Source organism: Talaromyces marneffei, chromosome 3, assembly GCF_009556855.1.
Source record: "Talaromyces marneffei chromosome 3, complete sequence".
Taxonomy (NCBI): Eukaryota; Fungi; Ascomycota; class Eurotiomycetes; order Eurotiales; family Trichocomaceae; genus Talaromyces; species Talaromyces marneffei.
The window spans coordinates 3,441,819-3,455,733 of record NC_072350.1 but is presented as its reverse complement, the minus strand read 5'-3'; the positions used below and the strand labels follow the sequence as shown (position 1 = coordinate 3,455,733).

Sequence of the window (13,915 nt, the reverse complement as noted above, 5' to 3'; positions counted from 1 at the left end):
GCAAGCAGTGTAATGTGACAGTAAAAAGGCGGGGAAGAATTGAAGCTTGGAGCTAGTTAAATAAGTACCTTACGGGTGAGTGAAGGAAGAGAAGAGACTTGAAGTCTTGAACGTTTTTCAAGGAAAGTTTTAGATTGAATGTATGCGAGAGAGGAGACAATTGACCGTAGGAGATGAAGTAATTGAAAGAAGAGCAAGCAAGTTACGATTGGATTGGCGACAAAGCGATGAGCTTCAAGAAGCTTCCATTTTCTTTGCATGCCTTAATGCCTTAGGTTTCCACGTCAGCCCCGCAGCCGGAGTTGGTAAATTAAATTTGCACAAATTATTAGCGCCGTAGCCTTTTTAATTGAAATTATTTTTGAACATTTTTGAACTAATAGCCTAATTCCAAAAACAGCACGGATTCGCCATACATATTTCCTATGAGTACACGGATCTATATGTCTTTCATAAACCCCATCGACTTCCAGTTTGGAGGATCGCTATGCAGAAGTAAGCAGAAGGGTCGACATAGGTCTTCCACGATGTAACTATGCACTGCAGTTTCATGCTGTATTTGTTAAGCAAGTTAGGTACCCAGTAGGTTAGGGCTAATCTCAATAGTTGGTGCAATAGTGAAAATATTGGGAACCAGAGAGAGTACTCTACAATTATCCAATGGTGTTGTCAACCGAATGTACCCTTCACTTTTCTGCTCCTTTGACCTCATGTTAATCAAACTTAGGCTAGAAATTCTGGCTGCCTGAGGCACAACTTATTAGCCCTATCCCGATTTAACCCAATCAGGACTAGTGTTTTAATTCGTACTAGCAACCCGCGTTATTAGTGAACTGAAGCCTGCTGGGCGAATTTGGCCCACCTAAACACTCTCTTAACACCGCGTTATAAGGTGCAACACTTGCTCCCGCCTGTTCCCCAGAGAGGTAGCTATATAAATCGACCAAGTACACACGATGGTGGCACCACCGTTATACAAGCATCATCGCAATGCCATCCTCAATTCGCAAAAGGCTGCTCTTCGACAACATCACCAGAGAAATCCCACAATGCAGTACAAGGATCTTGCCAAGTGGTTTGAAGAAAAATTCAATCAGAAGATCAACATGTCTACCATATCTCGGACTTTATCGTCAAGATATGCATTTCTCGATGAGATGCACGGGAAAGCCGTGAATGGTAAACGGATTCGTGCAGAGAATTGGCCGGAGCTGGAATCGACATTGTCGGAGTGGATTCGACGAGCTAAGAATCAAGATTTGGCTGTTTCGCAGGAGATACTTCGTCAGAAAGCGAGGCAGTATTGGCCAACGATATATCCAGGGAAGGATATCCCGTCATTCAGTAATGGCTGGCTGGAGCGCTTTCAGGCAAGGCAAGAGATTAAGATCAAAAAACAGCATGGCGATTCTGGGGACTCGGCCGAAGATGCGGGTGTTCAATTAGCCCAGATTCGTCAGATCTTAAGGACGTTCGCACCTCGAGATATATTTAGCTGTGACGAGACGGGTTTATTCTGGAAGATGATGCCTGAAAGAAATCTGGCGGCCGGCGTCATTCCTGGCCGCCGAAGGGAGCAAGCCAGAATAAGCGCTTTGTTTTGTTGTAATTCTGACGGTTCAGAACGTCTGCCTCCTTTGTTTATTGGTTCTTCTGAACGACCTGGATCCTTCTCAAAAGCCAACATCAACATTGAGAATCTTGGCTGTTTGTGGAGGAGTAACAGGCAGGCCTGGATGACAAGCGATATCTTCAAAGAATGGCTTCTCTGGTTCGATAGCAAGATGGAAAGCCGAAAAGTGGTCCTACTGGTCGATAAACTTTCTGCACATCAAATTGCATCTCAAAAAGTCAGTATGAGGTTGAAAAATACTCTCGTTATGTTGCTTCCGGCCTGTCCAGAAACACCATGCGACCCGCTGGAGGGTATTATCAATGTGTGGAAGATCTACTGGAAAAGGGAATGGCTTCGATACATCAACGTGGAGTTTGGGCGTGGTTCTAATCCATCAGTGACAATGACGATATTGATGGCAGTTCGCTGGGCAATAACTGCCTGGAACATTGATGTCGACAATGAAACAATTGTGCAGTATTTCAGAAAAGAACTTGAAGTCGGAGCAACCGTAACAGTCAATCACGCACATTTGATTACAGATATTACAGCTGGTCTCCAACATCTGAAGCAAACAAATCGGATAATTGATATCATGGATACCAACCAATATTTGAATTGTCCGGATGAAAAGGTCAATGATGGAATCATAGATATCGACTCAATTGTTTTAAGTCAGTTTCTGTCGAGTGGAGATGTAGATGAGCAAGACGATGAGTCGAATGAAGCCATTCCACTCATCTCAGCTTCAGAAGCGCTACAGAGTCTGTATACTCTTCGTCTTTATGAGGAACAGCAGGATGTTGGAGATCGGGGCCTGATTATGCCTTTGATGCGCTACGAGAGGACTCTGCACACTCGCCTTGAGCGACAATATCAAAGCAATGGGCAGAATATTCTTTGATATGCATGACTTATGATTTTCACTTCTAGTTTTACGCGGTGTATATGATCGATTACACGTGCATATAGATCTATTCTAATATTCTTTATATCGATATTCATATATGTACACCAGAGTCAAACTCTAGGAAAGTCAAGGTACTGGGGCCATCCCGAAATGTGGTGTATCCCTCCGACCGACACCGAAACCTACTCTGTATATCTCTATGAAGGCATATATAGTCGTAAATCATGAAGCCCGTTCAATCACTCTAGAAGAGAAGCAGGAAGCTTAGATTACACTCTGCGCCCATCCGAATCGGTCTGAGTTTGCACAGTATCCCCGTTATTCTTACTGTTGTCAGATTTGGGCAGATCCGTAGTTATCTCAATCGTGACCTAGGAAATCGATCAGCTAATGCCCTAGTAAAAATGAAGAGCTGCATGGAAGGAGAACACGAGATTGTCCTATCGCTCCCATGTTCACTGCGGAAATATAGACCCACCGGACCGTCGTTCTTGAGTTCAACTTCCATCATGGCTTGAAAGACGCCATTTTTCACACGCTCGGATTTGTATAACTCGCCCACTTTCTGGACGAAGCGATCGTAGAGACGACGGGCCGTCTCGGGGTCGGCGGCGGCGTGGAAGTCAGGCTTGTTGCCTTTTTTGATGTGTCCGTACAATGTGAATTGCGATACTAAATGGAAAGTCAGTCATAATCTGCAATATAACCGTAGATGGGAGTTTACTAACCACAAAGGACTTCGCCTCCGATATCCTGGACATTCCGTTTCCACTACAAGGAAATTAGATACAAGTTCATGCGAACAGCAGGGTAACATACAGAAGTTTTCGAATTGGTTTCATCCGGCCATAGTTTGGCTTTCAGCACCCGTGCTGCCAGAATGTCCACATCTTTTTCGGTGTCTTCCTTTCCAACGCCTGCAAACACAAGGATTCCTTGGCCAATAGATGAGATCAACTGGTTATCGACGGTGACGGACGCCGACTTGACGCGTTGTAAGACGGCTATTCACTTTAGTGCGGGCAGGTAAATAGAATAAGAATTGGAAATACCTTTCATTGTAGGATCATCCAAGATAAAATGAGAACTTCGCAGGAATGGCCCGTTAGCTATTGTACAAACTTGCAACGGATTGGCGATCGCGGCCTACTACGGTAGAGTGAGGCATACTGGTAGTTACCAGGTAGAAGCCGGCTGAATAAAATCCTTCAACAATCACACCGGCAATATAAATCAACCATGGCCAGTTCCACCAGCGTTTGTATTCAAGCAAAGCAAGCAGCGATCGTTTGTTTGAGTTTGTCAAGGTATTCTGACATCGAGGAAGAATTGGAGTTGACTCGGTCTTGGGACAAAGGCGGGCTAAGCTGCAGAACGACTCTGATTGGCCAGTGCTTGTCCACTTGCACCTGCCAACAAATGAATGGACGAGCCTTTGCAGACTTCCTCTCAGCACAACTACACCTCTTTGTGTCATTACACATTCGATTACTCGGAGATACAGTTGCTATTGCAGCTTCGTACGAATTATTCCAGGTCAGCGAGCAACTTTCTGACCCGTTTTCCGCCGTCAAGACCTTTCCTCTCACGTGTCAGTAACTCGGCATCAAGCCTACCACAAGTGAATGCCGCAACCATGACCTCGCGAAAGACCCAGCAAGAGATCGAAAAGACCTTCAAGAAGGTCGCCGAGGGCATGGCAACCTTCGAAGGGATTTACGAGAAGATTAAAGTTGCGAACAACACAACGCAGCGGGACAGATTAGAAGAGAATCTAAAACGCGAAATCAAGAAACTACAAAGATTTCGAGATCAGATTAAGACGTGGGCTGCAGGCAATGAAGTCAAGGATAAGACACCTCTGCTGGAGCAGAGAAGAGCTATTGAAACCGTGCGATTTTCTATCAATAAACTACCATCAAACTGGAACAAGGAGACTAACTACAAAACAGTGTATGGAACAATTCAAGGCAGTCGAGAAAGATTTGAAGACCAAGGCGTACTCGAAAGAAGGCTTATCAGCTGCCTCCCGACTCGATCCGAAAGAAAAAGAAAAAGCTGAATGTTGCGATTTTCTGTCGAATATGGTTGACGAGCTCCAACAAAGAATCGAATCTATGGAGGCCGAGGAAGAAGTGATTCAGGCATCACTGAAGAAAGGGAAGAAGGACGTGACAAAGGCCAATCGCTTAGCAGACATATCGCGAGTGACCGAACGACATAAGTGGCATGTGAACAAACTCGAATTACTACTACGGTCGCTCCAAAATGGAAATGTTGAGGTATCGCAGGTCGTCGACTTGAAGGACAGTATAAAATATTATGTCGAAGATGGTCATAATATAGACTATTCTGGAGAGGATGAGACGCTCTATGACGACTTAAATCTTGGCGACGATGAAACGGCGTTTGGAATTGGTCACGATAACGACCGAGTGTCTTCGCAGGATACACAATCCCTACCAGACGAGGAACAGGAGGTACGGACGAAACCGAAGGCTGATTCAGTATCGGGACGAAGACCGTCGACGCAACTCAAATCACCGCTCCCTGTACTCGCCACGCTCCATCCCGCAACAACTTCATCAACGACGTCAAGTCCTATGAAACCAGCGCCTCTCCCGACTCGACTGCCAGGCGAAACGCTAAAATATGCATCCGCTGCAGCGGCAGCTGCAGCGAGCGATCGAAGCGGCGTCGGTATTGCACCGTTGCCTCCCCCACCTGGTTCCAGTCCGGCATCCTCATCGGCATTTCCTGTCTCAAAGGCTGGCTCGACATATTCCCCAGGCGTCACCTCAGTACAACTGGCATCTCGTGTTGTATCAACGCCTGAGCCGACTGAAAAGCCGTCCCGGACCGAATCTCCAGCACCTACACAAGCAGCAAGTGTTAAGCCTGTATCAGCAACACCAGATCTGCCCATACCCGCAGCGGGGAAGCATGAAACGGCTCCTTCTAAAGCAACATCCTCTCAGATAGAGAATGGCAACGTTTCAAAAGAAGAAACGACTCCAGCAGCAACGACGACGACGAATGCTCAAGATGAGTCAATTTATCACTTGCCCCCGGGACTGCAAGACTTGATTCAATCTTTTGAAGCAACAAAGACTCGTGGCGAGGCTAATATTTCGTCGGCATCTGTGCAAAGACTTCTCGCAGCCTCACTAAATTCTTGTCCAGAACCTGGAGATGCAGAAAAACCACGGCATTATAAGCCCCAAAACCCCTACAACACACCGCTTTATTACCCACAAGAACCTCTTCCGATCTTTGACGATCACCGATTGTATGATACGGGACGTATTGACACGGATACTCTATTCTACATTTTCTACTATCAGCAGGGGACATATCAACAGTATCTTGCCGCAAAGTCATTGAAGAACCAAAGCTGGCGATTCCACAAACTCTACCAGACTTGGTTCCAACGACATGAGGAACCAAAGATGATAACGGAAGAATTTGAGCAAGGAACCTACCGATTTTTTGATTATGAGAGCACTTGGTAAGTCCGGTTGCGTCACTTGTGATTTCTACAAGTTTCTCTGTCATCTCATGAATATATTCTAACTATTATCCTAGGATGAATCGAAGAAAAGCGGACTTCAAATTTATCTATAAGTTCCTAGAAGATGATCTATGATTGCGATTCCAGTGGCGATCTTTAGAGTCTGTGCAAGTTATTGAACTGGATGTCATTTGATAAATTCAATGGGTGGCCCTCTTCCCATCTATTTCAAGATTATGTTTCGTTGTTTTTTCCATATAAAAATCAACTTCGGGTCAATAGGGGGGCATTATGGGAAGGGCATTGGCTGGCGTCGGGATATGCTACTGTATAACCAATTCTTTTTCCTCGCGAATGATTCTATTTTCAATTACAGGTCTGGCGGATGATGGATTCTGTTCTTTCGATGTTTGTGTAGCATAGAATCAAAGCCAACAAGTTTGACTACCAGATCGAATTTTCCTTTTTCTCCAAGCATCCAACTAAAGTTCACTAATCTGCATTACTTTCATCCAGTGTCTCTTGGCGCTAAAATTACTTCTTGGATTAAACGATACAAACTTTTATTTGCGAACCTACACTATTCAGAAAAGTTCTGCTGGTGTTGTAGTTATTGCGATGTTGACAAACTGTATACAGCTCGGGAAATACATCCATACCTTGGGAACTTGTGCATGAAACCATTCTCAATCATCAATATTGAATCAGTATGAAGAATAAACAAGGTCGATAGGTTTATACGGCCAATTCGTCTAATCGGGTAGGGACTTCCTAACTAGGTAACTATGACCCTCTTTGGATATTGCAGGAATCTCAGGTTTGCCTCTTATGAAAGTTGATAGTACTACATGGCTCATGTATTACCATGGTAGCTCTTATTATTGAATCATAAAGATATACAATTGAGTAGGTATACGGAAATTCTTTTCGAGCCATCCGGAATGTCATAATCCAGTGGTTTCGGTGCCTACCCAATGGCCATGAAACCAGCTGAGCACGGGTAATCAATGCTAAGGTTTACTAGCAACTATGGCAGACTGAGGAAGTACTCCAACATGCGAGGGTAGTTTGGTGTTCCAAGACCGGTTACAGGGTCCCATCCTTCGGATGCTTGGAAGCCCCCGGAGCCGCAGTTGGGATCTGGAAGTAGATGTTATTAGTACAACGAAACGGAGATTAGCAATCTTTCTTGAGGACACTTACTCGAGCCGTTGGTGATATCATTCAAGATAGATGGGTCTAACATGTTCGGTTAGCGGTGTCGATTTGAATATCGGGACAACGTCACTCACTAGCATATAGCGCAGGATTAATAAACCCAATCGGTCCTTTGCCCACCGCAGTACGCTCCTCATTAAGCAAAGTAACCACAGCTCCAAAGAGAGGCGATGCCAGAGAGGTACCAAAGAAGGTGCCTTGGGTTTGATTCACAAACGTTAGCAAGAAGGCGCCGTTTGCAGAGACATCTGGATATCCGCGGCCTTTGCGATTGTAAACACCGCCATTCTCGCCTATGTTGGAAGCAGCATCGTTGACCTCATAGTAGGGCAATTTCTGGTATGGCAAGTCCTTCCTGAGATACTCGGCAACGGCTTCCGCCTGGAAAAAGGCCGGTTCGAAAAAGTTGGAGAAACCACCACCAGTCGCAAAGAAGTCGTATGGTGGTTCAGTTGGGCCAGCTCCTGTGGCAATGTTGAAAGCAGTCAAGTTGACTTGCATGGCTGATTCTGCGTCGTAAACAGTGTCACTGGGGTATAATCTTGTGGCGCCGACTACAGTTATGTACGGACATCCAGATGGATAGTCGGGGTTGTAGATGGTTCCGTTCTGAGTATCGGAGCTGAGACAACCAAATTCATCATTGTTACTGCCGGGAAAGCTGGCTACACCATAGTCGCCGCTAGCAACGAGAATAGTGTGACCCTGCAGACCGAGCTTCAAGATTTCATTGCATTGACGCTCCAAGTATGCTTTGGGGAAATAGACCTCCGCCTCGCCGTAGGAAATGGAAACAACTCGAGTAAGGTTGTATGTGCCACATTCCCTTTTGCCCGTGTAGCCACCTGCGAGAGAATCGGGATAAGATGCATCGATTCCAGGGCTGTCACCCTTGATACCATAAGCCGAGTAATCGCAATAACTTCCATCCACACTGTCAAGGAAAGTGTTGAGAAAACCATCTTCTCCAGTCTGGCCAGAGGAATTTGGTAGATCATCTACTTGATACACGGTGACGGTCTGGGGGTAAATTAGGGAAATAGCGAGATCAAGATCAATGTCGGACTCTCCACCATTGCGCACATCAGCTGGTGCAACAGGTGCGGTGCCTCCATCAACGGAAATCACATTGGGTTTTGTGCCACTCGGAACATTGGTCGCATAGTTCTCAAAGAAGAGAGTTATATCCTCTTGGGAGAATGAATCATAGGTTTCGTACAGACCCATGGCATTTTCTGGCTGGCTGTGTTTTGCTGTGGGAAGATGATACATAGCCTTGATACAGGTAGGAGTGATATTGACACCGCAGTTCTGGAGATCAGGAGGTAATCCCTTAGCTGCCGGTGGAAGGGCCCAGCTAGGAAAGTGTGGTGGTTTTATGTGTGGTACATGGCGTTGACTTGAATGGGATGAGCCGGATACGGTACGCTTCTGGTTCAATTGTCTCTTTCTCATGGGCGCAGAAAGCTTCACTCCGGGCTTGATGTAGTCGACATGGCTGGAAACGTGTACGGGAAGATAATATTCCTCGCAACCAATTCGGACATCACCGTTAGGGCTTTCAAGCTCGTAGAAGTGAGTTCCCAGCAAGGTCTCGGCATGCTTAGCAGGCATGTTGATTGCGAGCCATCCTTTGTTTTCATAATGCATGATTTCATCATCACCAAAAAGACCAGTACCGAGGAGCCAATTTTTGACGATATCAACAGTCTCGTCAACTGGAGCGAAGATTGAATTAACTTCTTCTTTAGTCAGATGCTTTCCGTAATTCTGCGAAGAAGGATGAGAGACTTCCATAAGTCTTTCATAGCCAGTATGCAAATTGCTCTGTCGCAGACCAATTCGAACAGGGATTATGGAGTCACCGTCGATGCGTTGTTTGATTTCTGGCAAAGGGATATCTCTCTTCTCGTGGAGTACATGGCTCAATGACGCGGCCAACGCGCCAGAGAACACCGAAGTGTGAACCAAAAGGTATTGCCACAGCATGCTTGTTGTTTTCTAATGGACAAGTAGAAAGACAGAAATGGTCCTAATCACCGCTTATAAAAGCAACGGCTGGCGAAACGTCAATCCCGTTCAATACCGTTATTAACCACCTTGTTGAAGCCAAAAGGAAGGATAGAAAAGGGGGAACATAACAAAGAATCGGAATAGGTACATTACCACAATTTATACACGAAAATATTTTCCGGCCTCAATATTGACAGCGATCATCATCCTAGTCAAAAGTGAGGTGCTTTGATAAGGAGTATCCTACAGGCTGAACTTATCAGAGGTCCCTATATAACTCCTTCCTATACGGCTCTAGTAGATGAAACCCTAACAAACGCTATCAACTAGCTTGCCGGTAAGAAGGATAGTCTGAATGCAATCTGGGAATAGGCACAAAATGAATTATGCTTGATGCTGCCCCAGTAGATGAAGATACATTAAACAAAGATATTTGCTGTAAAGAAACAGAAAGCATGTTTGGGTGTTGGATATACACCGATCCTTGCCTGGTTGCTGTTCTACACGACAGTAAAAACAAGACAAACGACATCTTGGACGTGTCTAATCTCGGAACTCGCATCTACTGCGACCGGCTAGCTAAGCCTGCTAAGCTTTATCAATTGGTCGCTTAATTAAATGAAGCTTTTTAGTTCAATACACTAAAACAACATGTCCCATCCGGCCTCACTTAGTTGTACCTCAGTGGGGTTTCTCATCAACATTTGAATTCACGGTGCCTCTGATTTGAGCAGAAAAATTGATTTGATTATTACAATCAATGAGACGTACGCAACTCCGTTCAAAAGCAGGCCTTGTCCAACTTTATAATCCGTATGTTTACCTCTGCATGTCGGCCGATATGTATAGTTACCGGTATGTTCTCCAATTGACAAACAGATTAAATTCAATTTACACCGACCTATTATTCAATCATTAAATCACCCATTTATACCGAGATAACGTAGTAATTGCGAACAGAATACCTAGATCAAATGGTGATACATCACTGATAATTCTTGGACCCCTACGAGAGCATACAGTTATTTCTTTGCCTGTCTCCTTTTGGCCATCTCAACATCATAAGTATCCAACACTGCTTTGAGTGACTCCTTTGCAGCCATACGCTCAAACCAATCCTTTGCATGCGGGTAAGTATTGAAATCAAATCCATCTTCAGCATGGTTTGCCAGCGCGATCTTCTGCCAGGGGATGAACGCGACGTCCGCGAATGAGAACTTGTTGCCCACTAGCCAGGGGCCATCTTGAATGTTGTCTTTGTGGGCTTCCTTTTGCTCGCCTAGCCACTTGTCGAGAACGCCAGTGACGCGCTTGATTTCGGTGACGTATCGCTCAACATTGGAGGGAATCTTTTCGTGATGGAAGTTCTTGAACCAATACGCCTGCCCATAGTATGGCCCTTGGCCCGTTGTCTGCAGGTAGAGAAAGGATCGCGCAAGTTGAGCTTCTGCGCTCCCAGGAGGGAAACTGAACTTGCGCGGCTCGTCGGTGTCATATCGTTCAATCAGGTATTCGATGATAGCGCCACTCTCCCAGATGGTAAAGTTGGTGTTTGGGTCGTGGATCGTTGGGAGCCGGCCATTAGGGTTGAGGGCTTCGTAGTCGGGCTTTTTCAACTGATCCATAGGAATAATAATGCTCTCAAAGGGTAGTTTGAGAGCGGTTAAGATCAGACCTACTTTCAGGGGGTTGGGGCCGAGGACTCCCCCGTAGAGCTTGATGGGTAGGATGTTGGTTGTCATTTTACAAGAATGTCAGTCTGGTTTTAGGCTTGAAGATGTTTTGCAAGTTGTATGGGTTTATTCGGGCGATCAAAGCTCAAGGTATTTATATGGCCCAGGGATAGCTATGTCAAAATGTCAATATCGGCATCACAAAGAACAATAGCTTCAGGTTGCTTTCTAAGAGCTGATTAATCCTTAACCACACATATGATTTCTCCAACTAATAAAAACACGATCCGTATAGAAGCTAATACAAATTCCCCTACACGTTGATTGTCCTCGGTCTCTCGGCCCTCAGAACAACCGATATATTATTAAGCCCTGTGAAATACTCAAGCCAAACCATCCGAACATCGACCATGCAAAGGGAAACCGAGTTTTCAAAGAGATATAGTCTGGTCATCCGAATTCTCCAAAGAGCCTGTCGTTGGTCTATTTTTTCCTCCGACATGGGTTTCGGACGGTTTTCATCCGGATTCCGTTGGATTTCTACTGCGCAATCTGCGAAATCCAGATTTACAGTGATTTCAAAGCTATTATGAATCAAAGGATATTTTGGCATTTTTGCTCTCTAGTAATACGAAGATCAATTATCTCAGGGCCGACCTTGGTCCCCGCTTAGGGCTGCTAGTGCTCTATACCAAATAGGCAAGGCCTGCGTGTCGATTAGGGCTAATGGGAGACGATAAGATCTAATTCCTAGATAACAAAACCGTGCCTGGGCTGTCCTTTCAAAAGCTGGAATCTTGTATCATAGATTCCAAGGCTACAGTCAATGCTTTACAAAAGCATTGATAGAGGATTACGGTACGTATATACTCTACCCACAGGTTGGGTGTATATATTGTTCCATGAGCCTAAGATGAGCGCCCCCGTCATATCGTAACAGTTTTTCATATTATCATAATGCCCCCCTCCGTAACTACAGGTCTGGTTTTATTGGTATATCATCTGAATCATTACACCTCATCATTATAACTTCAACCGAATCCAAACGCCATGCTCATGGAAAGAAATCAGGAAACAACAGACAGTCGAAGAAAAGATCAACACAATATCCGCTAAGCAATGCGTGGGGGACTTCTAGAATGTCGCTCAGACGGGCTCGAGCTTTGTCTGAGGAGCACAAGTCAGTGAGAATCCATATGCAACAACCAAGAATGGAGGACGTACGATCTTCTTCGAACACCCTCCTTCCTAAACCCCTCGATAATTTTCAACATTTCCCTCCGACCAGCAGACGCATCAACCCTCTTCCCCGCCAGACTCATACTAACTTTCTGATGGGAATTTGCACGCAATATCCTATCCAGCAGCAAACATCTCATATTCAAACACACAAACACACCACAATCACTACTATTCTCCTGCTGCGGCGCATCCTCCAAATGCACAAATCGGATCGGACAGTTCAGTAACACGCCTAATTTCATGGTGATTGTGCCGGCTTCCATTCTATTTCCAGGTGGGAGCGAGTCATAGTGGAACGCGATCCGGTCGACGATTGAGACTACAAGTAAGGACCAGTGGGTCCCACCTTCGGCTTCGGTTACGTTGCGGCAGTCATTTATGGGGAGGAAGACGTGAGTGGCTTTTGTGAAGTCGGGGAGGGCATCGCGGAGCGTACGGGGGTCGTGGGTTTGGAGGAGCATGAAGGACATGCTTGGGCGGAGGAGGATGATGTTTGCGTGTTCGAGCTTGGAGAGGTATTCGTGTTCGAGGAATCTACCGTATCATTAGGGAACTTGTTGATGTGATGAGGGAGCGGAGAAAGAGGGAGTCGACATACTCTTCCCAGAACGAGATGACCTACACTCCATCAGTATAACCATATAACAAGAGGCAAATATTTCAGTGTACTCACGTTATCCGTTAACCAGTCATTCCTCAAAGTCTGAATATCCTCCCGCATCACTAATCAAGTCAGACGAATATCCCATTATCGCTGTATCGCGCGCAACTTACATCTCACATCGTGATCTATGTCGTCGAAATTCTATCAGTTACTGCATCAAACCGGTCAATTGCGGGGCAACGCTTACAGCTCAAATACGCATCGTCAGGATGCAGCTATCCATCAACGATCCATCCATTAGCAACAAAACATCAATAAAAGTATATCGTGATGTCCTCCACATACAGTATCAGACCACCTCCCCATCATCCTTTTTTGAAGTTTGCCGAGCCCGCTCTCGCGCATTGTTCGGGCCTGGAAAACAGCGGGTGCGTCGTTTTCTGAGTCACTAAATGCCTAGTGTTGTATGTGTGGAAAGTATGTACGGTAGTTTAGTCCGGGTAGTCGACTTTTGGGTAAATAGGCAGATATGAAGGTACAGATCGACTCTATATCGGCCGGTGGGTGTAGATATAGTTACGTCGCGTGAGTATGTAGAACTCCCCCAGGTTACAGATGCAAAGGTAGTCGTCGCACTTTTGCAAGAATATTAACAGTCAGAAAAGCCATCTAGCAAATAGGATATTGAGGATGTTTGTTCACCTTTTTTAAAGCCGATCCATCGATACGCCTCGTCTGACTCTATGGAGGAGATTGAGATTCGTCAGGCTAGCCAGGAAAACTATGAAAGTCGTAGTACCAGAGATAAATCAACAAGAGCAACAAAGTGAATTGAAAGCAAGCACAATATACACAATATGATCGCTTAGCAAAGATACGAAGTATTTAGCCCAGGATGTAACCGTTGAGGTGGCTCGTTTGTTCCTTTGGGACTCCTCTTTTAACTTTCGCCGCGACGTCACCAGGTGTGGCTGATCAGCACCAGTAGTGGCTGGGGGTTTGCGGGGCACTGCTACCCGGGCGTTGTGGCTAGTGTCTTGAATGACTCGGTTTCGTAACTACAAAATGGCTGTTTAGATATGCTCAAGAATGAAACGATGAATATTAACATTGTAATTGGGTATCTACA

The 13,915-nt window shown here is 45.4% G+C and overlaps 5 protein-coding genes across 5 annotated transcripts; 1 reads left to right on the top strand and 4 right to left on the bottom strand.

The window, feature by feature from the left end:
* Positions 1-2,794: 2,794 nt before the first annotated feature.
* EYB26_004985 (uncharacterized protein) lies at positions 2,795-3,584 on the bottom strand (the record flags this gene model as incomplete). Its single annotated transcript, XM_054264275.1, has 5 exons — positions 2,795-2,896; positions 3,004-3,197; positions 3,254-3,296; positions 3,345-3,529; positions 3,578-3,584. 5 exons carry the CDS (start codon positions 3,582-3,584, stop codon positions 2,795-2,797), a joined length of 531 nt encoding a protein of 176 aa, XP_054120250.1.
* A 577-nt stretch (positions 3,585-4,161) lies between these two features.
* EYB26_004984 (uncharacterized protein) lies at positions 4,162-6,171 on the top strand (the record flags this gene model as incomplete). Its single annotated transcript, XM_054264274.1, has 3 exons — positions 4,162-4,416; positions 4,478-6,033; positions 6,111-6,171. 3 exons carry the CDS (start codon positions 4,162-4,164, stop codon positions 6,169-6,171), a joined length of 1,872 nt encoding a protein of 623 aa, XP_054120249.1.
* An 892-nt stretch (positions 6,172-7,063) lies between these two features.
* Positions 7,064-9,243, bottom strand: EYB26_004983 (uncharacterized protein; the record flags this gene model as incomplete). Its single annotated transcript, XM_054264273.1, has 3 exons — positions 7,064-7,176; positions 7,240-7,275; positions 7,329-9,243. The coding sequence occupies 3 exons, from the start codon at positions 9,241-9,243 to the stop codon at positions 7,064-7,066; spliced, it is 2,064 nt and encodes a 687-aa protein (XP_054120248.1).
* A 1,046-nt stretch (positions 9,244-10,289) lies between these two features.
* On the bottom strand, positions 10,290-11,009 carry EYB26_004982 (uncharacterized protein; the record flags this gene model as incomplete). Its single annotated transcript, XM_054264272.1, has 2 exons — positions 10,547-10,577; positions 10,648-11,009. 2 exons carry the CDS (start codon positions 11,007-11,009, stop codon positions 10,547-10,549), a joined length of 393 nt encoding a protein of 130 aa, XP_054120247.1.
* A 1,043-nt stretch (positions 11,010-12,052) lies between these two features.
* Positions 12,053-13,191, bottom strand: EYB26_004981 (uncharacterized protein; the record flags this gene model as incomplete). The annotated part of the gene is made up of 7 exons (XM_054264271.1): positions 12,053-12,107; positions 12,165-12,716; positions 12,781-12,800; positions 12,856-12,905; positions 12,957-12,971; positions 13,034-13,061; positions 13,132-13,191. The coding sequence occupies 7 exons, from the start codon at positions 13,189-13,191 to the stop codon at positions 12,053-12,055; spliced, it is 780 nt and encodes a 259-aa protein (XP_054120246.1).
* Positions 13,192-13,915: the final 724 nt, after the last annotated feature.